The 25,947-nt window shown below is 37.9% G+C and overlaps 1 protein-coding gene across 1 annotated transcript in view; it reads left to right on the top strand.

The window, feature by feature from the left end:
* The window catches only part of CYFIP1 (cytoplasmic FMR1 interacting protein 1), a 73,370-nt gene that overhangs the window by 20,205 nt on the left and 27,218 nt on the right, over positions 1–25,947 (top strand). The window contains exons 5-22 of the mRNA XM_062487852.1: positions 36–137; positions 1,635–1,816; positions 2,881–2,977; positions 3,118–3,246; positions 4,714–4,818; positions 4,983–5,074; positions 6,299–6,416; positions 7,053–7,175; positions 9,504–9,629; positions 9,936–10,102; positions 11,839–11,986; positions 13,851–14,004; positions 15,217–15,373; positions 15,945–16,041; positions 16,390–16,466; positions 16,563–16,671; positions 17,258–17,377; positions 19,325–19,524. Of these exons, the coding sequence (XP_062343836.1) occupies positions 36–137; positions 1,635–1,816; positions 2,881–2,977; positions 3,118–3,246; positions 4,714–4,818; positions 4,983–5,074; positions 6,299–6,416; positions 7,053–7,175; positions 9,504–9,629; positions 9,936–10,102; positions 11,839–11,986; positions 13,851–14,004; positions 15,217–15,373; positions 15,945–16,041; positions 16,390–16,466; positions 16,563–16,671; positions 17,258–17,377; positions 19,325–19,524 (2,303 nt within the window). The remainder of the gene's footprint in view (positions 1–35; positions 138–1,634; positions 1,817–2,880; positions 2,978–3,117; positions 3,247–4,713; positions 4,819–4,982; positions 5,075–6,298; positions 6,417–7,052; positions 7,176–9,503; positions 9,630–9,935; positions 10,103–11,838; positions 11,987–13,850; positions 14,005–15,216; positions 15,374–15,944; positions 16,042–16,389; positions 16,467–16,562; positions 16,672–17,257; positions 17,378–19,324; positions 19,525–25,947) is intronic.

The following is a 25,947-nucleotide window of genomic DNA, read 5'->3' on the forward strand; positions in this document are numbered from 1 at the left end:
GTTCCAGGTATAACAACCTCTTTAATTATCCACAGGTCAAGTGCAATGAGCAGCCTAACAGAGTAGAAATTTATGAGAAAACTGTGGAAGTTCTGGAGCCAGAAGTCACAAAACTGATGAATTTTATGTATTTTCAGGTAAAAGGAATGGAAACAAAATTTTTCAGTAGGTTTGTTATTTTATATTTCTGCTTTGTACACTTCATATTGTGTGCTCAGGTACTGAACCTAGTCATTATATGTTAGGAAAAACACACCATATTCTCTCACAGAAGGGCAGAATTTTTAAGGCCTATCTTAAAAACTTTAGTCAATCTCCATTAAGAATTTCAACATAAAATCAAAAGTTATTGCATATAGTCTCTATGCAGCATATGGGGACAGAGACCTGTCACTTTAGGAAGAAAGGAAATAGAAATGTAGTGTGTTTCACTTGTATAATAAGAACAGCAGAGAAACCATTTGCTGAGGAATGAGGGATCCACAAGTCTGGACAGCGGAGCAGCAGGTGCAACTTTGTTGTGGTGATTCATAACTGAGGCAAGCTAACTCAGTTGTTGTGACCTGCCAGCCACCCGAGCTGGAGAATAGCAGTCTGTCTTGCCTTCTCCTCCCTCCTGGCAGCTTGCCATCTATTTCAATGGACTGAGGATGTTTCCAGGCATTATTCAGAGATGGAGCAATTAGAGCCTGTGAGGCCTGGAGCACACAGGAAGGAGGAGATTGTTTGCACTCAGTAAGACCCCCGCCTGGGGAAGACAACAGGAAATGTTACATTTCATTTAGTCTCCTTTCATTCAAGCAGATTAGAATTCCAAAGTCAGAACAGATTCTGTTTTTCATTTGAAGTTGCGATCTTCTTCGTATTTGTAATCTCTATCTGAAATGGCCCTGGTGTGCACTTGGAAATAAGCCCTCAAATAAACATCTGCCAGGATGACTTAAGAGGCATGTACAGTGTGCTGTGGATTTTTGTTTGTCTGAAGGGAGCATTCCTATAATTTGCCTTTTAGTTAATATGTACTTCCTCACTAAAGAGCATGAAATCCCTTTTTTTGAGGGATTTTAAACTTCATAGAATCACATAATAGTTTGAATTGGAAAGAGTCTTGAAAACAATATAGTCTAACCCCACTGCAGTGAAAAAGGGGTATTTTCGACTAGATCAGATTTCTCAAAGCCCCATCTAACCTGACCTTGAACACTTCCAGGGATGGGACATCCACAGCTTTTCTGGGCAACCTGTTACAGCGCCTCACCACCCTCATTGTTAAAAACTTCTTCCTTGTATCCAGTCTAAATTGACCCTCTTTTAGTTTAAAAAGTATTACCCCTTGCCCTATTTTTTTATTTGTACTTTTAATTACTTTTGTCTGCAGAGAAGAACCTTGGATCTTGTGTCAGGCAAAATCGGTGGCAAAAATCATTGATGACACTTGTAGCACACATCAAGTGTGCCACACAGAGGAGGACCTGAAAGGCCTGTACTTGTGCCTTGCTAGTTTTGTGTGCTTTAAACATTTTTCTGCTTCACTGGAGCTTTTCCCTGGACCAATTTTAGGTACATGATGATATTTTTTCCCTGGAAATGTCATGGCTTTTACTCCCTGTTTTTCTGTCTTTCCCCCCCATTAGAGAAACGCAATTGAACGGTTTTGTGGGGAGGTGAGACGCCTGTGCCACGCGGAGAGAAGGAAGGACTTTGTGTCTGAAGCCTATCTCATCACACTGGGCAAATTCATCAACATGTTTGCTGTGTTGGATGAGTTGAAAAATATGAAGTGCAGTGTGAAGAACGACCACTCAGCCTACAAGCGGTGAGTGGCAAGGGGCAGCAGGACCCGGGCTTTGCTGCCAGGATTCAGGCTTCCCACGAGATGGCAGCAGTTGCTTTTTTTCTGGCAGCTTTTTCTTCAGAAATTGTCTCTGCATGCGTGGGACAAGCTACCTTGAAACTAGGGATGGCTTGGCTGCAGTTAGGCAGTTGAGTACATCTGTTTTCTTTGTGCTGTTCTTCCAGCAGCAAAAGGTTTTTCTGCCTTTAATGCCAAGCTCTCAAATACTTACGTCTTGGTATATGCTGAATGTAATCCATATACTTTGTGCAGTAAAGCTTCTGTTTTCAAGTTTGAGAGGAAGCTGACTTTCTGGGTGCTTGTGCTACTCCTCATCTGTTCTGTTCTTGGCATCTGCTTTTGACATTTGCAGCTGAGAATTTTTATACTTGTTCTTAAGATGTTTCAGCTTTGTTGTTCAAAATCACTGTGATTGCAGGTATAGCAAGAAAGGGAGGGGTTGAGATATCTGTGGCCAGATTTTGTACTTGAGCTACCAGATGGTATCAGGTATCTTCTATTGAACACAATGGTCAGAGCAGCAGGTCAAGACAGCCTTTATGCCAGCTCTAGCATCTGTGGCCTTTCATAGAGAAAACTGTTCAGTCAATGAGTAGCCAAATTTACCTGTGTTGCTTCTACTTATGTGAGATTTAGTTTCTACCTCTACCTGTTGTAGTTGTTGTGCCTGGAGACCTCTTAAACTTACTTGGTTTGCCTTTCTTTTTCTTTGGAAGTGTGTGTCTGGAAGCCAAACACTTGTTTTCTGGAAGACTGACTTTTCCTGGGTTGTTGAATGGCTTGGATCTATAGAGCCACAGCTGTACCCAGTTGAAGGATACAGCCAGTGTTTTTTCACTTGTGTTTTATTGGACCTTCTAAGTCAGGGTATAGTGAGGAATTTGGGACAGTAAACCAGTTTATTTTGGATAAATTAAGTCCATCTCTCTCTTCTAGTGAACTTTTCACCCTTTTTTTTGAGGAGATAGATTTGCTTACCAATAGTCCTGGCCAAGGGAAATAGAGTTTTTCTTCTGTTTTTAAAGAGCTGCTCAGTTCCTGCGGAAAATGGCAGATCCTCAGTCCATTCAAGAATCTCAGAACCTTTCCATGTTCCTTGCCAACCATAACAAGATAACACAAGTAAGCTTGAATTGTCTTCTTGTAAGTTACCTAATGCTTTGAAAAAGTATTAAAACAAAGCTCTTCCAGTTTGGTAGTAACTTTTTTCGGTCAGTGTAACTAGTTAACTAATATCCTTCTTTTTTTTTTTTTTTCTCCAGTCTTTGCAGCAGCAGTTGGAGGTGATTGTTGGATATGAAGAGCTGCTTGCAGATATTGTGAATTTGTGTGTGGACTACTATGAAAACAAAATGTATCTAACACCTAGTGAGAAACATATGCTTTTGAAAGTAGGTTCTTTTGTGCACAATATTAAAAAAATAATGTTGAGGCAGGTCACTGGCATTTGAATTCCAGATTATTTCTGGTTGTTTTTGTTTTTTTAAAAGGAACCAGATTAAGCAAATAATTCAAATTACTTCTTTTCCCCATCATTCTCTTTTTGTTGTATTGCATGCTAAAATTATTTGAAAGCTTTTAATCCATTTTTGTTATTCATAAATTGAAGTTGACCCATTTGAACTGCATCCAATTCTATGGAATTGTCTTTTTATGAGGTACAATGACAGCAGAAAGGAACTATTGCATTTTAATTTAGATATGTGGCAAGATTGTTTAAAAAGCTTTTGAAAGTGAGGCTGTGTACCAAATATTTCAGGGAACAAGTATCTTGAAATTAGGATTAATATGTCAGTTTAGTTAGTTGGAATATGTACCTGTAAGAGTATATATGTACATATAAGAGGGTGCTGGGCAGTATGAAATGTGGCTGATATTATTAGCTGCATGTCTTGCAGTGGAAGAAAAGATAGATAGTAAGAGCTAAAAATTTGCCTCATGACAAATATTTTGAGTCACTTCAGTGCTCAATATTTGAAGAGCTCTGTTTATTAGGGGTAAACAAAAGTTTTCTAAAACCACACATGAACTCTAGAGTATTTATGTTCTATCTACAAGGGTGCCCAGTCTGACTTTGGTATTTAGGCCTTTTGTTCAGTAGAGATGCTTAGAACACAGTAAGTCGCTCTGTTTGGCTCCTGTAAATACAGAATAGAATCACAGAATATGCTGAGCTGGGAGGGCCCACAAGGATCATTGAATCTTAACTCCTGGCCTTGAACTGCACCATCCCCAAGGGTCACAACCTGTGCCTGACAATGTTGTCCAAACACTTCTTGGGCTCTGTCAGGCTGGAGCTGTGATCACTGCTCTGGGGAGCTGTTCCAGTGCCCAATCACCCTCTGGGTAAAGAACCTTTTCCTGATAAATTTCTAACATTATGTTAATTAAATACCTTGGACAAACTGTAATTATATTTTTTTTTGGATGCTCCGGAGCTCTATCCAGAGAGGCACTGAAAGCCAGGAAAGCCATCACTCAGAGATGTTAGATATAAACTTCTGTTACCAAATCAGTTTGCATGTACAGAATTTGAATAAAATAGAAGTGAAAGCAAAAGCTCTAAAAATACCCAGACTCTCATTTCAGTGAGATTTTAGGGTTTTTTTATGCTAAATCTTTATACAAACAAGCAGCATCTTTTGCAGGCAAGTGATCAGTTAATGTAAAAACTGCTAATAGGGGTGAAAAAGAATAGTACAGAAATGTATATATTTGAAAATATATTCTGTTTGAAGGAGATTGGGTGTTTCAGGATTGGTTTTAAAATGTTACTTTTTAAATTATATGAAGAACAGACTTAGAGGTTTTTACTTCTGAGTTGTTTTTGTGGAAGGCTTAACTTTTTCCTTTTTCAGGTGATGGGCTTTGGATTATACCTGATGGATGGAAGTGTCAGTAACATCTATAAGTTGGATGCAAAGAAAAGGATAAATTTAGCCAAGATAGACAAGTACTTTAAGGTCGGTTAAGATGTGATTTTATAGGTAGTTTCTCTTGCATTTTAAATATATTTAAATAGAAAAAAGAAAGATCTCTTGGGTTTATAATATGGGTAAATAATGGTTTCCTTTCACTATGATATGTGTTACTAATTTATCTAATCTGATTTGTTCCCTATATACAGCAGTTGCAGGTTGTCCCACTGTTTGGTGACATGCAGATTGAACTTGCAAGATACATTAAGACCAGTGCCCATTACGAGGAAAATAAATCCAGGTAGGAAGGAGAAAGAAACAGAGTGGAGCATCTGAGGTGGGGAAGATCTGACCTTTGGGGTATATTTTCATACTCACCAGTTAGTCCATGGGTTTGTGGTAATTAATAGGATTTTCAGTTCATCATCTTTTTGGTGTGGGTATTTCACTATTAATATAATTCATGTAATGGATACAACTGGAGAAACAGATGATTTAAAAACCTTTCTATGCTGCTGAGCTCATTCTTGTATCTGTGACATTTCTTATCACTTGGGTTGTAAGAAATTAATTTTATCTTACACTAATTTAGTTTTTATTTTTTCCTTTAAATCTGAAATTTTCTTTAAAAGAAATGAAGGATTTTACTAAGAAAGGTGAGCAGTAGTAGTGCATGGATGAATAGGCATGTGTACGTTGTACATGGAGCAGCAACTTAGCTTGTCTCCCCTCTATTTTTTTTTTTTTTTTGCTAGGTGTGCAGCACAGCAAAATGGTGGGAAAATGCAGCCAATTGTTGCCTTAATGGATCCGTGGTTTTTGGTTATTGCTTTGTTTTAGTGAACCTTTCTGTACACCTGCAAGACCTTGCCTCCGTGCAGTTACATGAATTTAGAATGTTGTGCTTTGCATTTTAATTCCTGCAGAAAAAAAACCCCGCATAACTTGCATGTAATTGCTAAGACAAAATCAATGGCAATGGGCCTACTGAGCTACTAAAAATATGAGGCTACTTAACATGACATTCTTGGTAGCATGTTTTTTGTGTGCCTCTCATAACATGTTAATAGTACTTGATAATGCCTTTTTATAGCTGGGAGCATACTATACAGAGTTCAACAATAATAAATGAATATCTGCAGGTGGCTAGATATATCTTACAGCCTATACCTGTTCTTCTGCCCTACCTTTTAATCCTTTTTTAGTCTTGTTCCTAAGTGCCCTTAAAGAGACATGCTGGTTCGTATTTCATAGCAGCAGCTTTTAAAAAACAAAACCTCCCAAAACAGACAGTTTTTTTTCTTAAGACTTGGAAGAAGTGCTATTTGAACTCAGAAAGGCAGTTCATCACTAATGGCTTGTGTAGGGGTAGAGGTGTGAAGAGAGGAAAAGCATCAAACAAGAGAGAAGGAAAATGTGTCAAAAAAAAAAAAAGTAATGCATTGTGGACCTTTCTTTGCAGTATAAGTTGTGCTGTTTATTGTCAAAACTGACTTAGGTGGGGGTTTTTTGTCTTCTGAACCAGATGGACATGTGCATCTTCCAGCAGCAGTCCCCAGTACAATATTTGTGAGCAGATGATCCAAATCAGGGAAGACCATATGCGTTTCATATCTGAACTGGCTCGTTACAGCAACAGTGAGGTGAGTGGAGTTAGGGCTACATGTGCAAATTGCACATCACTCATTAACAGTTGTTATTATTAAGTATCTGAAAAGCAGGTAAATCTCTGGCTAGCTAAATGACAAAGCTTGGCCACTTGAGTCAAGAAAAGCTGGCTGCAGGTCTAATCCTCATTCTCTGAATTATATTTGCACTATTTAAATTTAACATAATAATGACACATCATACAAACTCTAATGTCCTTCTGCCTCTTTCTCTCTATCTCAGTTTTATCCTAGAAATTTTGGTATGTCTCATTTAGAACATGTAAAAGAATACAGAAGTGCATATGTATACACACACTCATATATATTATATAGAGACAACAAATAACTATGTATATAATATATAATTGATATATTGAATTAATCTGAAACAGTATTGTGCTCATTAGGGATGCCAGTGATTTCTATCTCTTGACCAAAACCTGTGAATTTTTTTAAGTCTCTAGAAGAAAAAACTGATGCTAGATGGTAAAGCCGGTGTTGGTGTATGATGCTGTTTCACTGCTTCAGTTGATGTAGAAATTTGGCTGTGCACGCTGAATACAGCATGTTCTGATGTGGATTTGGGTGTGGCTTTTTTGTTTTTGGTTTTGTTTTTTTTTAATAATCTAGGTGGTGACTGGGTCTGGTCGACAGGAAGCTCAAAAAACAGATGCAGAATATCGGAAGCTCTTTGATCTCTCTCTCCAAGGCCTGCAGCTTCTCTCCCAGTGGAGTGCCCATGTCATGGAAGTGGTATGTTACATGGGAAAAAAAAAAACATGAAAAAGAGGTGGCTTGGTGAGGTTAGACAGAATAAAATAGGTTTGCTTTATTGCACTGAAAAATGCATGTTGTGTTTTCAAAGGATCACATAATCTGAGTTGGAAGGGACCGCAAAATAATTTTTTCCCTTAGTTTCCCTCTTCCTTCTTCCTTCACTCCTTTTCTCCTTCTGCTTCAAATCTCATTCCTAGAGGATGGCACAGGAAGTTCTCGTGGTCTAGGAGTAATGTTGCTGCTTTGAAGATCCAGTAGCTCGTAGCTCACACAGTACATTCAGTTTGCTCTATTTAATGGATAGGCTGTCACCTGTGAACCTTCACCAGATGATTTAATGTCACTCTTGATACAAAGATTTTGTAGAGCAAGACTTCATCATTTCCTTCTAAACGTTGTTTAAAATTATATTGTTAGAAACATCTGTACTGACATGCAGTCACCAAGGAGGTGACAGAACAGCTCCAACTCTGTGGTTAGACATTACCGCTGAGTAAATTGAAGCATGTATGTATGGTTTTAACAACACAAAAATGGATGGAAGGGCTTCCATTAGCTTTAGATTTGGCTTTTGTTCAAAAGGAAAGTAAGTGCAGGAAAAGGAAAATGAGAGAAGAGATGAGGGAGGGGAAATAAAGAATGTGCTGAGTTGTTTCTCTATATTGTAATAGTTTATTTTAAAAACAGGTGCTAGTTAGAAAAGTCGATGTGGTTTTTTCCAGTAAGCTGCTTAAGGCAGAAATTCAAGAGGAGGATGCAGGAGTTGTTGTTGTGCTGCAGATATTGGATAAAAGCTGTGTGCCTTAGCTGAACCAAAACATGTTCTAGGAAGGGTTGAAACGTGACTTACTGTATGAGAGAAGTAAGACTTGCTCCTCTTCTGCCTCAGATGTCTCAGGGAGCATGAAATAATTTGCACTATGCAATTCCAGTGCAATCACAATGGGCATAGCTGAAGAATAGGCTTTCTCTCTCTTTTTTATTTCTAAATGCCTCTTTTAAAAGCCAATAGATGAGTCATGCTTTTCCCTGAATTGTCCTATTCATATTTAAATCCACTGTGTATTTAGTGGTGAAAATCTTGTTCTCTTTTTCTCTTCTTAACTGAGGTTGCTGTCGTCTATTCTTGCCTCTCCAGCTCCTAGACTTGCACCCACTGTTTCTGTCATCACAAATTGTTTCGTCCAGGGTCTCTTCACAGTGAAAATCATCCTATTTTATTTTATTTTATCTCTGAAGGAAGTCTCTCATTCTTAGTACTGTTTCTATCCTAGTCATTCCAGGATAAACTTTCTCTGAGCATCACAGCAGGTTGTTTAGCTATTCTCACTGCTTTTCATTGTCTTTCTAGTTTGCATGTATTCCCATAAATACTTCTCATCTAAGCTCAGGTTCTTCCTGTCCTACTGAGAATTTATTCTGATATGGAGTAACCTAATTATTTACCTATCTCCACCTGCATTGAGTATCCATGAACCTAGTTACATGCATCATGTTCAGATAAAAACTTGTAGCATATGTTTGTTGTACATCTTAACCCTGTCAGTTTAATGCCCCCAGATAACTTCATCTTTGTTTTAATCATTTCCCCAGTGTCCTCTTTGTAGCATTCAGGTTGCAGGACCTGCCCAGGAACACTTTGAGCTCTGCTTGCAATGACTGAAAAGGCAGTATTTGAGAGAAGTGCATGCTGTGCAGATCATATTGTCACAGATAATACAGCTATTTCCACACCTTTCAGCCTATTAAACTTAAAAATCAATCTTCCCCTGCAAAAAAAAAAACCCAACGAAAAAAACAAAACCCCAACAATCTAAACCTGTAGTTTTCTGATTGTGTTTTGAAATCTAAATGTGAATATTTCATCAAGTAGAAAGCTCCTCTTTTTTGTGTGTGGGTCTGACAGATCTTTTTTTCTTATGTTCTGAAGTCTTTCTGTGTTTCTCATATGTGAAGCAGGAAAGAAACTTTTGCCTGTGTTAATATTTGCACAGCAAAAGAAAACATCCTTAAGTGCAATACCTGTTGAGTTTTAGTTGTATTTCTTTGGAATTGTACAGAATCACTGATTTTTAGGAAAAGTTTTTAGAAAAATTATTGTTTGGCATTTCCACCAGGTAGTAGTTTCAAAATTTATACAAAGTTTGAACATACTACCAAATACTTCAAATATTCATGAAAACACTGCAGTATTTCTCAAAGCATGCTATTTGTGTCCTGCTGTGTTTTGTGTTTCTCAGTCATTTTTGTTTGTTTTTGTTCCTCCCATCTTTTTTTCTCCCTCTTCTGCCTTGTGAACTGCAGTACTCATGGAAGCTGGTTCACCCAACTGACAAATATTCTAATAAAGATTGTCCTGACAATGCAGAAGAGTATGAAAGAGCAACAAGATACAATTATACCAGTGAGGAGAAGTTTGCTTTGGTTGAGGTAAGAGAAATGTTTTTCTATAGGGATTTTCCAAAGATTAATTCTATATAAAAGAGAACATTCTCTATAAGCATTTTGCATTTCCAGTGCAGAAAGACAGCCTGCCCTGTGCTGACTCTGGAACAGCATGTGTTCCTCCATTCAGGATGTAGGAGGAGCACAGCAAATCTATCCTTTATCATTTGTAACTTGTTAATTCCTATTTTCTCTTTTTTTTTCTTTTTTTTTTATTTAAAAATGCACTGTTTGTACAAATATACAAACAAAATAAGAAAAAATACATTTGTCTGGGATCTTATTTTGCAGGTGATTGCCATGATCAAAGGTCTTCAGGTGCTGATGGGACGAATGGAAAGTGTTTTCAATCATGCCATTCGTCATACAATTTATGCAGCTCTTCAGGACTTTGCCCAGGTCACACTTAGGGAACCATTAAGACAAGCCATTAAAAAGAAGAAAAATGTCATTCAGAGGTAGCATTACTGTTTTTATCTTTTTCTGTGTTCTTTCCTCCAGACCTTAGTAGATTAGTTACAGAATTGCACAGATGTTAAATTCTACCTCTCTAAGCCTGTCCTCCCAATCTGTCTGGCATTCATGGTTAGCTTGGTTGCATACAAATTGGAAGTTGAAGTCTGAAGTTAAAAATGAATGTGCTCATGGCTGCAGTTGGAGTCCAGGCTGTCCTGAGCCTCTTAGGACTACTTTAAGAACTCTTGTATTCCCCGTTACTTATTTTTATTTTAAGAAAATACAAATACAGTAATACAGAAAGCAAGATTAGTGTTTGTGGGCATTTTCACTGTCCACTTTATAATTCCATTGTTTCCTTTCCTTGTGTCTCATGTTTATCCCACTCTTCTCTCTGCCTCTCTTCACATTCTGTCTTGTTTCTCAGCTTCTGCTGCTTTTGGCTTATTAGCCTTGCACTTCTCTTCTAGTGCTCCATCTGTCCACACTGATTGGTGGCATTTCCTGACCTTATTTTTTTTGTCCCTAATTGTTTGCTTTTAATCTTGACTTGTTTATCATTTGTTTACTCCCACATTTCATTGCAAAGCTCTTAGAGGTGAAAGTCCTTAGCTAATTAGGCTGTTGCTAAATGCTCTGACTACCACAAAAATGTCATCATAAGCTAAAAATAAATTAATTGCTCCATATTATCAGGTTTATAGGGAGAGTCTTTTTGTCACAGGATGTTAATGAAATAGAAAAATATTACTTTCATACCTGCTTAGATTTGGATGAGACGTTTTCTTGATCATTCAGCATGCCACAAGGTATGTTTGACTGTATTCCTGGCAAGTATCTGAGTTTCAGTTTAGTATTTGGAGCTAAAAGTTTGAAGCTGTTTGTATAAATTTCAGCTCAATTCTGGAATGTGAATTTCTTCTGGAAGCAGGAATTTTGCTTTTTTTCATTTCAAGCTGCCATTGTCTCTCTTTAATTTGGTTAATAATCTGCTTTGGTTTGATTGAATATTAATTGAATTCATAGTGAGTATGTATTCGTATCAGTATGAATGTGATTTGGTTGATCCAGCTCTGGGGTCCTCAACACAAGAAAGATGTGGACCTCTTAGAAAGGGTCCAGAGGCCATGAAGATGATCAGGGGCTGGAATACTTCTGATATGAGAAGGCTGGGAGAGCTGGGGTAGTTCAGTTTGGAGAAGGGAAGGTTCTGGGAGGCCTTATTACAGCTTTATTACACCTTAGAGGGGCTTATGACAAAGAGGGAGAAGGACTATCTGCAGGCAGATAGTGACAGGACAAGGGGCAATGGTTTTACTGGAAGAGGAATGCAGGTTTAGATTAGGTGTTAGGAAGAAATCCTTTATTTGGAGGATAATGAAGCACTGTAACAGTTTGGCCAGAGAAGTTGTGGATGTCCCATCCCTGGAAGTGTTCAAGGCCATGTTGAATGGGGCCCTGAGCAACCTGATGTAGTGAAAGGTGTGGCAAGGGGAAGGTTGGAGCTAGATGGTCTTTAAGGGCTCTATAGACTACCTTTTCTGATAAACAGCATGGAGTGGTTATTTTGTGGATGTGTCATTCTTGAACACGTTGGTGAAATTCTTTTTTTCTTGGTTGGAATTACCCTGAACTCCTGAATGCTGTTGCAAAATTTCTGTGCTCGTGGAACAATGCTTAAAGTTCTATCAGGGCACTTGGATGTGCTGCAGTCTGAAGACGTGGGAACTGTGTTCAGTGTTTTGCAGGCCATAAGGAAGACAGTGTGTGACTGGGAAGCAGGTCATGAGCCCTTCAATGACCCAGCTCTAAGGGGAGAGAAGGACCCCAAAAGTGGTTTTGACATCAAAGTCCCAAGACGTGCAGTTGGACCCTCCAGCACTCAGGTATTTTCCTGTCTGGTGGTTGTCATATCTGTCAACAAATATTGCATGAGGCGTTTTCTTTCTGTCCTGAACTATTTAAAAATTGTAGGTTTTATTGCAGTCTTTTTTTAATGCTAAATCAACTCTGATTTATATTTGCAAAATCATATGCACTTAACCAAGATACTCTGCCTGGATTGCTGTAATTTTCTACTCTGATACATAATTTTTCAAAGTGTTCAATCTCTTTCATTTGTTTTTCTGGGAACAAATATTTTCTCATTGAGCTCCTAATGTTTTTTAAATTTTTTGAACTCTTTGAATTATTTCTTGATTGACTCAAGACTGACTTTATCTCTGGTATGGCTGGTGAAATTCTTTTGTTAAATCACACTATTCAGTAGATGTCTAGTAGTTTTAAAATATGTTTAAAATATAAGTGAATGTCTGTTAAAATATGGGAAAGTATATGACTTCTGACAAAATCACTTACAGCATTCAGTGAATGATAAAGCTGTTCCCTATAATCTAATTTTTCTGCTGCTGCCACTAAAATTAGATATTTCAAATGTTTTCTGTGGTAGTCATCAAAATCCCATACTTAGATGCTCATTCTTGTTACCTTCATGTATTTTTATTTCATTTTTTATTTCATTTGTGGATTTAGTTGGTGAGTGTATGGTCTGATATTCATAGCTCATCTGAGAAAATGAGGTACTGAGCACTTGGGGTGAAAAATTGAAGGCAACTGTGGTTTGTGAAAACAATTCTTTAGCACCTAAAATCTGTGGGAAAGGGAGCATGTACGGTTAATAATTTTGAGTAAGAAAAAGCTGCTTAATTTGTGATAAGATTGGTTTAATGAAGATTTTGTTTTGATAATTGCAGAAAAATTGTTTTAATTTCTTGGGGTGAAAGAAAAGGTTAAATATCACCACCAGTTTGCTTCTCCTGTGCTTTAAGAGCTTTGCTTCACCTTTGCAACAGGCTGTTTAGAGTATGTGGTTCTGTCTGCTTTTTCTGCTCTTGGGCTGGCACACTTGTCTGTCTGGGCTGACAGGAGGGCAAGAGGTCAAATATATCCATTTTAGATACGTTTTCCTCAGTTTCATGCGGCTCTAAAATGGCTGTGTATGAATGGGTAATTGGTGCTACCTGGAAATCTTTTCTAAATCATTTGATAAGCTAATGGCTCTCTGAGCACCCTCTGAAATGAATGGGAAATCTCCCTTTGCTTGAGGGAGACCCAGATTGCAGTGATTATTCTGAACAACCTTTCTGTATGACCTCCTCTGCATGCTTACTGTGCTGCTTTTCATTTTTAACAAACTAACATGTTTTCTCTGCTTCTCTTTCCCGTTCCTTATTTACCCATGTGTTTTTATTAACGGATTCTCTTCCCCTGCCTGCCCCTGTCTGTTGGTTTTTAGCTCTTCATGGTTCGCACTATGACAGAGTCCTTAAACTCTGCTGAGCTGTTGAAGCAGCTCAAGTCTCTGGGATTGGAAAAGCTATTGCATGTGACACACAAGTTTCTGAGGCAGTCCTACATCTATCCGCCTCTTTTAAACTTTGGTGGTAAGACATTACTTATTACTTTTACTTTTTGTGGTGATGTGAACTGTTCCACTGCAAATGGTCAGCTGCTGAGTGTCAGTGGAGGTCCCCTTGTCATGGGTAGGCATTTGTGCTGGTGTGTAGGCTAGTGTTGCATCTTTTCCTCTTGCCTCAAAGGCTCTTATCCACACAGTGCCAGTTTTCAGTTTGAAGTGGAGCAGTCGCTTACTGATAGTAATTCTCAGTGTTACTCAACTAATGTACCATGTGTATTTTCCTTTTTTCCCCCCTCCCCTTTCCACCATAATTGTTTCCTTTAATGATACAGCTTTACATGGTGAGAACTATGTTAGAGTCCCTCATTGCTGACAAAAGTGGTTCCAAGAAAACCTTGAGAAGTAGCCTTGAGGGGCCCACCATATTGGACATAGAAAAATTCCATCGCGAGTCTTTCTTCTACACTCATTTGATAAATTTCAGTGGTAAGATATGTAGATGATCAGTGTCCAGCTTAGCATGTCCTAACACCTCTAACACGACCTGGAAAATGTTTCCGATTGCCTAAGTCAACCTTTGGTTTATTTATCAAAAGCCTTGGTCTGTCCAAACTTTTTCTGAGATGGTACTTAAGTATTGTGGTGGGATTTTTGACTTGTTATACGTTTGTTTCTAATGCGTCAAATTTCATACTGTTACCTCCCTTTTCTATTTTCTTTATGTATGTGCGTATATAAACGTAAGCTTATGCTACTGAAATTTTTTAAAGGAAGTAGTTTTTGTGTTTTGGGAGATTTTTTTGTTTTTGTTTTAAGTACAGAGGAAACAAATTCTCTGTTGTGGTAAATTCGATGTCATTTCACTACTCTTACTATTCAGTTAATTGTAATCGGAAACATGCTGTCCTAAAGAATTCACCTACTGACATTGAGTGTACCTAGTCCTTGTCATCACCATGCTGTGTTGTTTTTCATTTTTGTTTTGCTGCTGGTCTCTTTTACCCTTGGAGAAGGGTGAGCCTGTTAATATCAGTCGTAGTGCTGCTGGGGAACAGAACCGCAAAAGGTCTTCAGAAGGTCTTAATGTAAAAAGTTCATTCCTGTTGTAGTTCACAAGCCTTCGGGAAAAGGATTGTACCAAGTGTTTTCTGGAGAGGTGGGAAGCACACCTCTGGGCCCGTGACAGCATCCTTAGAAGCTTGTTTTAATCCCTACTTCATGTGTCTGTCTGTCATTTCCTGCCCACCTAATCAACAGGAACATGTGGAACAATTCAGTCCTCCATAGGGAGGGATGCTACTGGTAGTTCCAGTGCAATATTGCCTCCTTCTCTTGCTGCTTCCCAAATTCAGTGCATGGCTTTCTCAGCCCCCAACTGAGAAATGAAGCTAGAAATCCATTTTTACTGGTGTACACTACACTGGTGTAGTTTTTATGGTTAACTGATAGTCTTGTCCACTCCCACTCCTTTTTTTTTTCTGTAAGGCACCACTTTGGGGGGCCAGTGAGGAGTTCAAAGCTCTTATGAAAAGTCATGGGCTTTACATTTTAAATTTGCTTTAGATTGTTTGGCCTGTACACAGCTCTAGTGACTTTCACCTGCTTTTTTTGTTTTGCATTGCATCATCCGAATCACAGTTGTATTGTACCTGATGTATTTCTATAAGAAATGTAATTCTCCCTTATTTATTCTGAAAGAAACCCTGCAGCAATGCTGTGATCTGTCCCAGCTGTGGTTCAGGGAATTCTTCTTAGAGCTGACCATGGGCAGAAGAATCCAGTTTCCCATTGAGATGTCCATGCCTTGGATTTTGACGGATCATATTTTGGAGACAAAAGAGGCATCGATGATGGAGTAAGACCCGCTTGTGCTCTTCCACTCAAACATTATTCTTCATGATTGCCATTCCTTATTATAATGTTGCTGATTATACTGTTGCATTCCTTATAAATAATGTTTAATTGGTTTTAACAAATAGTTATTGAGAAGGTATTCTAAACATTAATACACTTTTTGTCTTACATTTGCACATTTTCAGGTTCTTTTTGAAGTGAGTAATTCAAATGCTAAACTTTTCATACATGTATCACATTTTGCTCCTTGAGTTGTCCTTACTTATCCTTCAAAGATGTCAAACATAATATATAGTGGTAAAAGCCTAGTTCCATTTTGATGGACAGCTACATCTATAAAATATGTTTTAGACTTCAAACATATCTACACCTTTTCTTCAACCAGCAAAATATTTTCTTAAAGGAAAAATTGTAATACTTTTAATTTAAACTAGAAAAGAAAAATGCCCTGTTCTCATTAACCACTTGTGGATTGCAATATTGACTGGTTTACATCATCTTGCCTGCATCATCCTAAAGAATCATGACTTTTATACACATATAACTCTTGTGTTTTTTTCTTTTTCTTGCAGGTATGTTCTGTATTCTTTGGACCTTTATAATGACAGTGCTCATTACGCACTTACCAAATTTAAGAAGCAATTCCTTTATGATGAAATTGAGGCAGAGGTAAAGTAATTTATCTACTGGAGAAAAATAATCTGTACCTGAATGTGAAAACCACACTGAAGGGCAAGACCTTTGTAAGAGATTTAGAACAGCTGGAGATAACAGAAAAAACTGAGAAGAGCGACCAGAAGATGAGTAACTGATTGGGTTATATGCTGTGAGGAAGCCTGTAGACCAGTGCAAAGATGCCTCACATTAATGCTGAAAATTGAATGTCATCTTATCCTGTACTGGGAAATTTGGATCTATTAACATTCTTGACTATGTTTGATAAACAGTGGGAGGTCAGTGGGAAGCTCTTTTTTAAATTTTAAGTATCTCTAAATATATGATGTTTTTCTCCCAAAGGTAAACCTGTGTTTTGACCAATTTGTCTACAAGCTGGCAGACCAAATATTTGCATACTACAAGGCAATGGCTGGCAGGTAGCTATTCCTTCCACTGTGAGAGCTTTTCCAAACACTTTTCTGCTCTGCTTTGTTGTTTAGTATACCTTAAGCATTTTCTTCCTTTCTTCATAGCCTGCTTCTGGATAAACGGCTGCGTTCAGAGTGCAAGAACCAGGGAGCAACCATTCAGCTGCTGCAGTCCAACCGCTACGAGACGCTGCTGAAACAGAGACATGTTCAAGTGAGTTAACTCCTACCGTGTTCTATTTGAGTAATTTGGTAACTTTCCAGTGGTGTTGATTTATGTAGGTAGACAAAACTCATTTTGTGCTTCATGTTCTGTTATCTCAGTAGCATAACTGAACACTTGAGATCTGCTTTTTTGTCACATGAAGGTGTAAATTAAGAAAAAAAACATTGAAAGATCCAGTTTTAATGCAAATGTCTGTTGCAGTTAAGAAAACTCGAGCCAAATAGGAATGCCATGGGTGGTAGCGTTGTCTTCCTAGGAATGTCTTTCACTAGTGTTCAGCATGTTGTTGGCAAAATGTCATGGAAGCATAAAATGCTGATATAAGTGCTTAAATGTAGATGCAATGTGTACTTTTACTTCTTTTTATGAGACTTGGGATGCAAATTGTGGTACTGCATTTGCTCATGAATTTATAAATTTTGTCCATCTGCTTTGTTTCAGTGTGTTTGGGGAGGCAAGTTCACAAAGTGAGAGTCTGTTAATCTGTGGAGTCTCATAGTCCCTGTACAGTTTGTCTTGTAGCCTGACTGTCAGTTCAAACCTCCACAGCCTGTTTTCCTTTGGTTTTTCCTAGCTCCTTGGTAGGTCCATAGACCTGAACCGCCTGATCACTCAGCGCATTTCGGCAGCCATGTACAGGTCGATGGAATTGGCCATCGGCCGATTTGAAAGCGAGGATTTGACTTCCATTGTGGTGAGTGTTGTGTTGCCATTTTGCCAGATCAGTGACACAGCAGTTGAGGTGAAACAATCCCAAACCTACTGCAGCTGAGGGCCTTGGGAGAAAAGTGTAGAGAAGACGTGTACTTGGAGCCGTGAGAAAAGAAGGAAAGCAGTCACCTTGTGATTTAAATTTTTGTAAGCGCCCACTTCTGCCTATGCTTATAGATAAATTGCAGATAAAAAAACCAGCCTTGTGCTTGGTAGAATGAAAATTCATTTATTTACTCAGGCAGCTTGATTTTGTAGCATGACAAAAATAATTTTTTTGTCGAGGAATGAGATCTGACTTGTGCCTGTGGAAGAAGAGCATCTGTGCAATACTGAGGTGTCCTTTTGAGTTGGTTTCCTGATTTAAATGCTAAAAACCAAATTTTATTTCAAGACAGCATGAATTTGACAAGTAAATATGCAGTCAGCAAGAAAAATATCAGGCACATTCAGTTCTGCTGGAATGAAAAATAAATTAAAAGTTTTGCAAAAGAGTTTACTCTTGTTCTTTCTGTAATAAGATTTTTACCAGTGACCTTTGTCATGCAGTTAACTATATTGGTTTAATTTTGTTCTTTACTGAAGAGAAATCAAATACTGAGGCCACAGAGTCTCTTAACTTCTGAATGCTTGGTTTTATAACTTTGAATTACTGAAATGCAGCTTTTCTTTGTTAATTACAGTACATTCTTAGTGGCTGAGTGAACAGAAACCATCAATGATGTGTTCCTTAGGTCACAGGTTCTCATTCTTTGAGTAAGAAAGTGACAGAACTAAGGGGGTTGTCCCTTTACCATGCTCCTTTTTTGATGTTGTTTTGTTTGGGTTTTCTGGTGGTTGGTTGGTTGGTTGTTAGTTTGCTTTGTTTTTTAGTTTTATGCAAAATATTTGCTGTTGAGAACAGGTTGTTTTCTTCAGCAAGAAACTGATCCTAACAGATTAAGTAATCTGTAATTTCTGCTTTTTTTCAAGATAAATAAATTAAATTAAGGTATTTACAAGACTGAGCTATTTTTCCCCCCTCAAACTGGACTTAATTCTGTAATAATAATCATACTGATTTTTTCCTTGAACTAACTTGCTCACAGGTTTAAAACTCCTTTGAAATATAGAGCACTTAAATCAGAGAGCAGTCAATGGGAAGATAGCAGTAGTTTGAAACACATCTAGAAACAGCCACTGGATATTTCTTCAGTAGGTCATTACACAATAATTTTTAAAAGCAGTGCTTGGATTTTTTTGAAGTAAAGGTTGTGTTCTTTGTGTTTGGTGTTTTCAGTATCTGATGTCAGATATGGAGTTATTTTATTTTATTTTATTTTATTTTATTTTATTTTAAACAAATTGCCAGAACAGATACTAGAAATTTCTTGTCAATAGGAGAAACACTATGAAATGCAGTACTCATATATAGTCATGGATCCTGCAGCTAGTGATTTTGTGGATACCTTCACAACATTTGTATATGTCTGATCTGGTCTTTCATTGCATCTTTGTACATCTTTCACTGGAGTAGACCATGAGAAAGATTTATGGTAGACATGATCTTATTCCTAACATTACCACTACAGTAGCTAGTTCACCAGTTACTCTACTGAGCAGAAATTACTTTGTGATTGCTTATGAAGTAGGAAATGCAGAAAGGTGTTTTTGGCCAATATCTGACCCCATATAAATGTTGGAATTTTAAGTTTTGCTCAGTGGAGGAATTGTTGGTACAGATCTAAAGTCTCAGAACATTTAAGAAACAATCCCAAGAGTACTGATTCTTTTCAGCCCTTATTGTTAAAGTAAGAGGCTGGGAGAGAATCAATTGTACATTTTGACTTCTTTCTACTCTTCTGTTCCCTCAAGGTCATTTATGTACTTTGTTCAGTTTCTCCACTTAATTAAATGCATCAATATCTTTCTTTCCCCTTGTTTTTCATAGGAGCTGGATGGCTTGATAGAGATAAACAAAATGACTCACAAGCTCCTGAGTAGATATATGACCTTGGACAGCTTTGATGCCATGTTCAGAGAAGCCAACCACAATGTTTCAGCCCCTTACGGCAGGATCACTCTTCATGTCTTTTGGGAGCTCAATTATGATTTCCTTCCAAACTACTGCTACAATGGATCTACTAACAGGTTAGCAAGGCAGCTTTTTTATTTCCAGCGTTTTATTTATTTTACCATCCTTCTGCAACTTCCTTCCTAGCAAGTGCTGACAAGGTCATCTCCATTTAGTGTTTTCCCACTTCTAAGGCTTTACTTGAAATGAAGCAGCATGAGTCATTTTACGAAGTACTGTTAAATGTATGAAAGCCTATTATTTATCCACAATAGAAGGCAAATGGAACCACTGCATCCAAATTCTGATATTTTGATGACGTAGTTATGGTATGCTGAAAAACAGAGCGTGTCAAAACACTGCTAAGTGCGCATCAGGAAGGTATTTTGAAACAGGATCTTCAAGTGTGAGGTGACGGAGATAAAATAATATTCCTGTTTCTATGCTAATGTGAGGAAAAAGATTGTTTCCTGGAGAAAGGAAGAATTCAGTATTCACTGCAAACTCCAATGGCAGCCTTTAGGATGAGTGAGTAGTGGAAATAGAAAGAGGAAGGTAGGGTCAAAGGTTTGAATGAAGGGGAAGCACGGTATTCAAGATTTTGCATATCTGTGTTTCCTGCTTGTGTGCTGTTTTTAGGATTTGTGTTACTTTTAGTCTTTACTCAGGTTTTGGTTAAAGCCCTGTGAAGTGACAGTAAAGTGATACTGAATATTGAGCTGTAGGAAGAGGAAGAAGCCTGTTCTCATCTTTTACTGTCTCCTTGGAGAGCTTTCCATGTCTGACATGTTCTGTGATGGTTGTGTTGTATTTTAGATCCAAGATTCTGTCTGCAAAGAAAAAAAAAAAAAAGAGTGTTTTGGTTTTTTTTTGTAGCTAAGTTTTACCGAGAAACTTCTGTTACAGGAATGTGTTTACACAGGAAAGTTGAATGTATTTCCAAGGGAGCTTCTGTGTGCTTGATCTATCTGGAGATCAATATTGGAATATTCAGTGTGCTGTATTAAGAATCATATAAAAATCTTGGTGAAATGCTGCACTTTCACCTATCAGTTTTACTGAAAGACATTGAGTAGCTCCTCTGCAGTTTGGTCTGTGTTCATCCTGGCTACAAGGGCTGACCACAGCACTTGGGAAGTGAGTGTGAGGTGCCAAAGGACATTAACAGGATCCTGTTGCACTGTTGCTTGTCTGTTTTTAGAATTTGTACACAAGAATTGATTTAGGCAGCTTGTTAGGTAATAAGTTAAGGATAATTAATGTAGGAGATGTTAAAGGGAGACAGATCTTAGGCAGTATGTGTACCATGTGTCTGGTTTCATCACAGAAGTCTTTTGGTTTCAGTCAAAAGCAGCAGTATGGAGAGAGTTAATATATGTGTTGCACATGCTATACAACACCCTTTGATATTTTTGGTGAGAGAGAGAACAGGAAGTTTTTAGCGTTTTTATAATCCTTAAGCATGTTCATTACTGCCTTGCTGTTAGCATGAACTTTAAATTGATGCAGTCTCTCTGCATTCAAGTGTACAGGTTATTGAGTGCAAACACAGGATTACACAGTGAGGAGCTGTGTGAGAGATGCTGGTTTAATGCTTGACTCTTGATAGGTAATGTCTTGCATGAAGGTTACGTCTAAACAAGGCAAGAAAAGTAGCAATTAAAGGCTGTAAGAAAGAAAAATAATCATGGTGAAAGGCAGAGAGGTTACTTGGTGGTGTGAGGGGCTGGAGGCAGAGTTCCCAGAAAATGTGTCATACCTGTGGCTTGTCTTTTAGTTTGACAACTTGGTATAAGGGTTTTTCTTTTAATTTAGCACTTTGGTCAGATTAACTTGTTTACTGTGCCTTTTGAAGTTCTTTTCCCAAGAATGTGTGAACGTGATAATTTCATATATCTGTAAAAGAGTTCAACTATTTAGAAACCCTGCAGGTTTAGTTCAAAAGCTAAAGCTCTTCATGCAGAAGTGCTGAAACACATTGCTTAGGATGTGGTACTTAGGAAATTTTTTTTGTATCTGATAATGTACTGAGATTAAACAGTAAAGCTCCTATTAAAAGATTTAGCAATTTAATAATTGGGGTTGCCATTTGTCTGAAATTTAGGCTCATTAATGCTGGCCAGCTGCACAGATTTGGGGAAAACGGTTTGTGGAGAAGGAATGGGGAGATGAGTGAGGGGACCTTTGCAGATGGCCCTCAACAGTGAAATACAGAGGTATTTTTAATCCACCTGTTGACAGTCATGAAAGAAAGAAAACAAATCATTGGATAGTGTACAAGCATATGAACTGCAGGTGAGAACAGAGTTGTCTCTAGACCAGTGTCCTGATGCTGTTAGCAGCCATAAAGGGGCTGAATATGAAAACAAGGGAGGCTTGAGGTGATGTTTCTCCCAGGAAACATGCCAGCCTCTAGCAATGATTAGGTGGTTCTGTAAAACAAAAATGGTGGGATGTTAGTGCATTTGTGGCCCTTTACAGGAGTATTTATTTTTCCCCATAGTTTTGTCCCGTCCCTTTTATAAAGGTATGTGAGGGTTTGGCATTCATTATGTGCTCCAGTGAAGAGTCTGCAGGGAAGCTTGTGCTGCATCTCTTTTAGATGCTCTCAAGCTATTGTCCAAATTTTACTGAAAGTGGCCATAAACAGGCATTTCCCACTTGTTGATTTTTTTCTGTGCTGCCTTGGATTGTTTTTCAAGAATCCTCTCTCATATTGGCTCTCAGCTGTATGTCTTTTCAAGCCAAGTCTTTCTACACTAATTCTATTTGTCATGCTTAGGCCTGCATCTGAACTTTTTCCTTGTGAAGTTAGGTTATCTAGATTCAAATGGCTCAAATACAACTTCCACATTTTTGTTCTTTGTTCCTTTTCCACTGTCTGTAGTATCCCTTTTTCTGCCTTATTTTCTTTACTGTTTCTAAGCTGGTCTTTTTCTTCCTTTACAGCTTGTTTTGTATTGAGGACTATCAGAGAAGCAAGTGTGAGACAGCCTTTTATTTATTTGAATTGAAGATTTTCTGTGCTTTCTTGACACAAATGATACAAGCTTTTGGAGACAGTAGTCAAACTAGTAGCTCCATCTTCTTCAGCACATTACCCAAATCTGTGTTCTCTAGTATAAATTCATGTGTATAGCACTCTTCCAAATGTAGTATGACATGTTTCTTCCAAGGATACAGATTTGTCACAGAAGGAACAAAAAGACCAGCTTTTTATTTTTTGCTCTTCCTGACTGCCTCTCCTGCTTCCTTTTGTGAGCTTGCTCTCTCTCACACTGCTTTTGAGACTGATTTTCATGAGAGAGCAGCTGTGTCTTCTTGTATTGCATATACTCTGACAGTCACTGTTCAGAAAAATTTTCAGCCCTTGCAGATACTGCTGGAGCTAACCTGAACAGTAGCAGTGAAAACCATCCAGTTTCTGCTACAAAGAGGCAAATAGTGCAAGGATATCAGCTCATGCAAAGTAGGGGCGACTGTAGTCAACTACCTTTCCCCTCCCAAAAAAACAAGCAACCAACCAAAGTCTTTATGCCAAAAGGGAAAGTGACAGCAATGGATTGGCACATCTGTTGCTTTCTCATGCATTGTTTTCCTTACTGTTTCCTCTGTTTTCCCCATCTTGGCATTCATGTTTAAGAAAGGTGAGTCAGATCCAGTGTTCACTGAGAGGAGGTGTATGGCTACTGTTAGTTCTTCTAGACAGGACAACTAATTTGAGAATGCTAGAAGCAAAAAGTCTTCATACCAATTAGGGAAGTGCAGAGGAACAGTTTCTGTAGGAGCAGGGAGGGAAGACTGCCATATCTTATTCTTCTAAGATGAAGCTCAGAAAGTTTATGAATGAGGTTTGTCTGACCTGGTGCCTGCAAGGCAGCAGGCTCATTGACCAAAGTGGTCTCTTTCAGTTATCTCCTTAAATAGATTATAGTAATTAAAATAATAGAATCATTTAGTTTAGTTGGTGAAGTGCTCACTGTGAACTCCTTCCTAGTAGGTATCGCAGAAAAACTGATATTAAATTGTTTGATCCCTAAAATGCTTACTTTAGGGACTCATGTTTTTCTCTAGCAATTCATTTGGAAAGCTTTGGTAAGACAGAAGGCTTTTCATCTGCTTAATCTACTTTGACTGCTTACAACCTGTTCTGATTAAAATGGATAAATTGCTGTGAGATCATCAGCACTGATTAAAAATGAAACTGATTATCTTGGAGTATGCTGAAACCTATATCCAGTCAGTATCCAGGGGAAAGGAAAAGTCTGTGTAGCTTTATCTTTGATATTCAAAGAGCTTCAGTCCTTCGAAGAGATGCTCTTCTTGGAGGAGGAGCAGGAAGAAGGCAACCAGCAGAATGTCAGAAAGAAAGCACACGCACACACATGGCCATTGAAAAAGTTTGAAGAACAGTAGATGATGCTGAACTGTAAGGTTTTCATATAGCCCTTAGTTTTTAGAGAAGAAATTTCTAGTACCTGAATGATATGTTGGGATTAGTCACATAGCTTCTAGGATGATGCACTCTTTGGCTGCTGTAACCTCAGTCTTAGACATTGCCTCTGTAACTTAACAAGTGACTGTTATCTTTTGCCCCTATTTCCTTACTCTTTTTTCTTCCTCTCTTGGCCTCTTTCACCCAAGAAAGTGTAAGCAAGTGTGTTTGCTTCAAGTCTTTCAGAAAACTTTTAAGACTATTTTGCTACTATTCTGAAGCATTAGAGATACAGAAGACCCCAGGCATGCAGAGGAACACTAGGGAACACACAAGAGTTACTTGAACATTTACTTGCGCTTGGATGGTTTGCTCCAGACACTAATTACATTGTAATTGAAATATATGCACACAGTAACTTTTTGAAAAATCTAAGAATTATAGTTACAGCTTCCAGAGTCATGGGATGCACCCTTTTATGTGTTGGAACACTCCTTTTCTTGTGAGTGTTTTAATATAGTGGTAACAAATCTGCTCTTGCCAAAAACAGATGCATGCATAAATCTAGTTTTATATCAAATTACATGGCATCTTTTATGATTTCATTTTAGAGATTCTCTTAGGGCTTGAAAATTGATGTCGGTTTAAAAAGGAATGGGATTTGGAGAGGAAAAAAAAGGGGGAAGAGAGTAATCTCTGACACTCTGCACATGTTTCAGATTACATTGAATTCCATCAAATGTTTGCATAATCTCTGGTAAACTCATTAATGAAGTATCTGCAGAATACAGATTCGAATAATCACTCTCATAGGAGAGTTTTCAGTTTCTATTGTAAGCGAGAGAAAAGGGGAGAAACTTGTAAAGTGAGAAATACAAATGTAAGGAAATCTAAACAATGTATATCAAAAATAATGCATATAAATAAGGTATTTTTCCTCAAAAGCTCTAAATGCAAATTCTTTCTGGACTACAGTAAGAACAAGTATTTTTGGGAAGAGTGGCTAAACTATGTATGAAGAAGTAGCTGTACCTATTTTTGAGAAGGTTAAAAATGCAGAAAATATTGTTCTGAAGTTAGAGGTTCTCACAACAATGATTCAGAAATACAGTGGAAGTAATTGTAAGTAACATGGTGCAATTTATATTGGTCTGGGCGAAACAATTTTTAATTAGCTTGGCTGGTTTTGTTTTTAGCTAGAAGATGGGTATATTAAAAATAGAATGTCTGTTTTTTCTAGGAAGAATTAATATTGAAAATGTAAGTACTTTAAACAAAAAAAGATCAAGATACAATTACATCTTATGATATTATAAGGTGAGGCAAGTTTTCTTTCCTAAAACATTTTCTAGATACATTTGTTTTGCTCAGGTATCGCTCAGACCAGCCTGATACAACACAGCTATTTGATGTGCACTTCTTAAATAGCTATTTTCCCTCTTTGCTGTGCGTGTACAGCTTTGCACCATTTATCAAGAAATAAGTTTTAATCAAGGTAAAAAAAGAAAGTAGCCATCCAGCTTGTGAACACCTCCCCCCCCCCCAATAATTTTCCTCTGTTTAATGAAGTTAAGCAGAATCAGAATTGTAGTAGATATTGTTAACTTCTTCCTGCACTAAAACTGCAATGCTGCCAAATGTGCATTACAGAGTTAACAGGGAACATCGGGGGGAAGATATGTGCTGCTTCTTCACAAGGGGACTGGGAATAGTCCTTTGGACTCTGGTGCCCTTATTTGTGAGTGGGATGGCTGATCCTGTGTTTGGCAGTGCTCCGTATCTTTGTAATTCTCTTGCCATCCTCTTAACAGTATACAAAGGTAAAGGTAAAGCATGATTTGTATTGGTACATGCTCTCAGTGAAGTATGATCAAACTTTTGAGACACTGATTTTGCTGCAAGGGTTATACCCGTCCTCATGACTTTTTTTAAAGGTAACAATCTAACATATTTCTCCTGATGAGAATTCTGGGCTGAAAAGCTCTGAAACATTAAACAGAAATGTCATGTTCAAGAACAGAAATGTTCTTCTTTGAAGGTATACTTCTTTCTGAAGGACTTTATT

The sequence above is a fragment of the Cinclus cinclus genome, chromosome 2 (assembly GCF_963662255.1).
Source record: "Cinclus cinclus chromosome 2, bCinCin1.1, whole genome shotgun sequence".
NCBI classification, from domain to species: domain Eukaryota; kingdom Metazoa; phylum Chordata; class Aves; order Passeriformes; family Cinclidae; genus Cinclus; species Cinclus cinclus.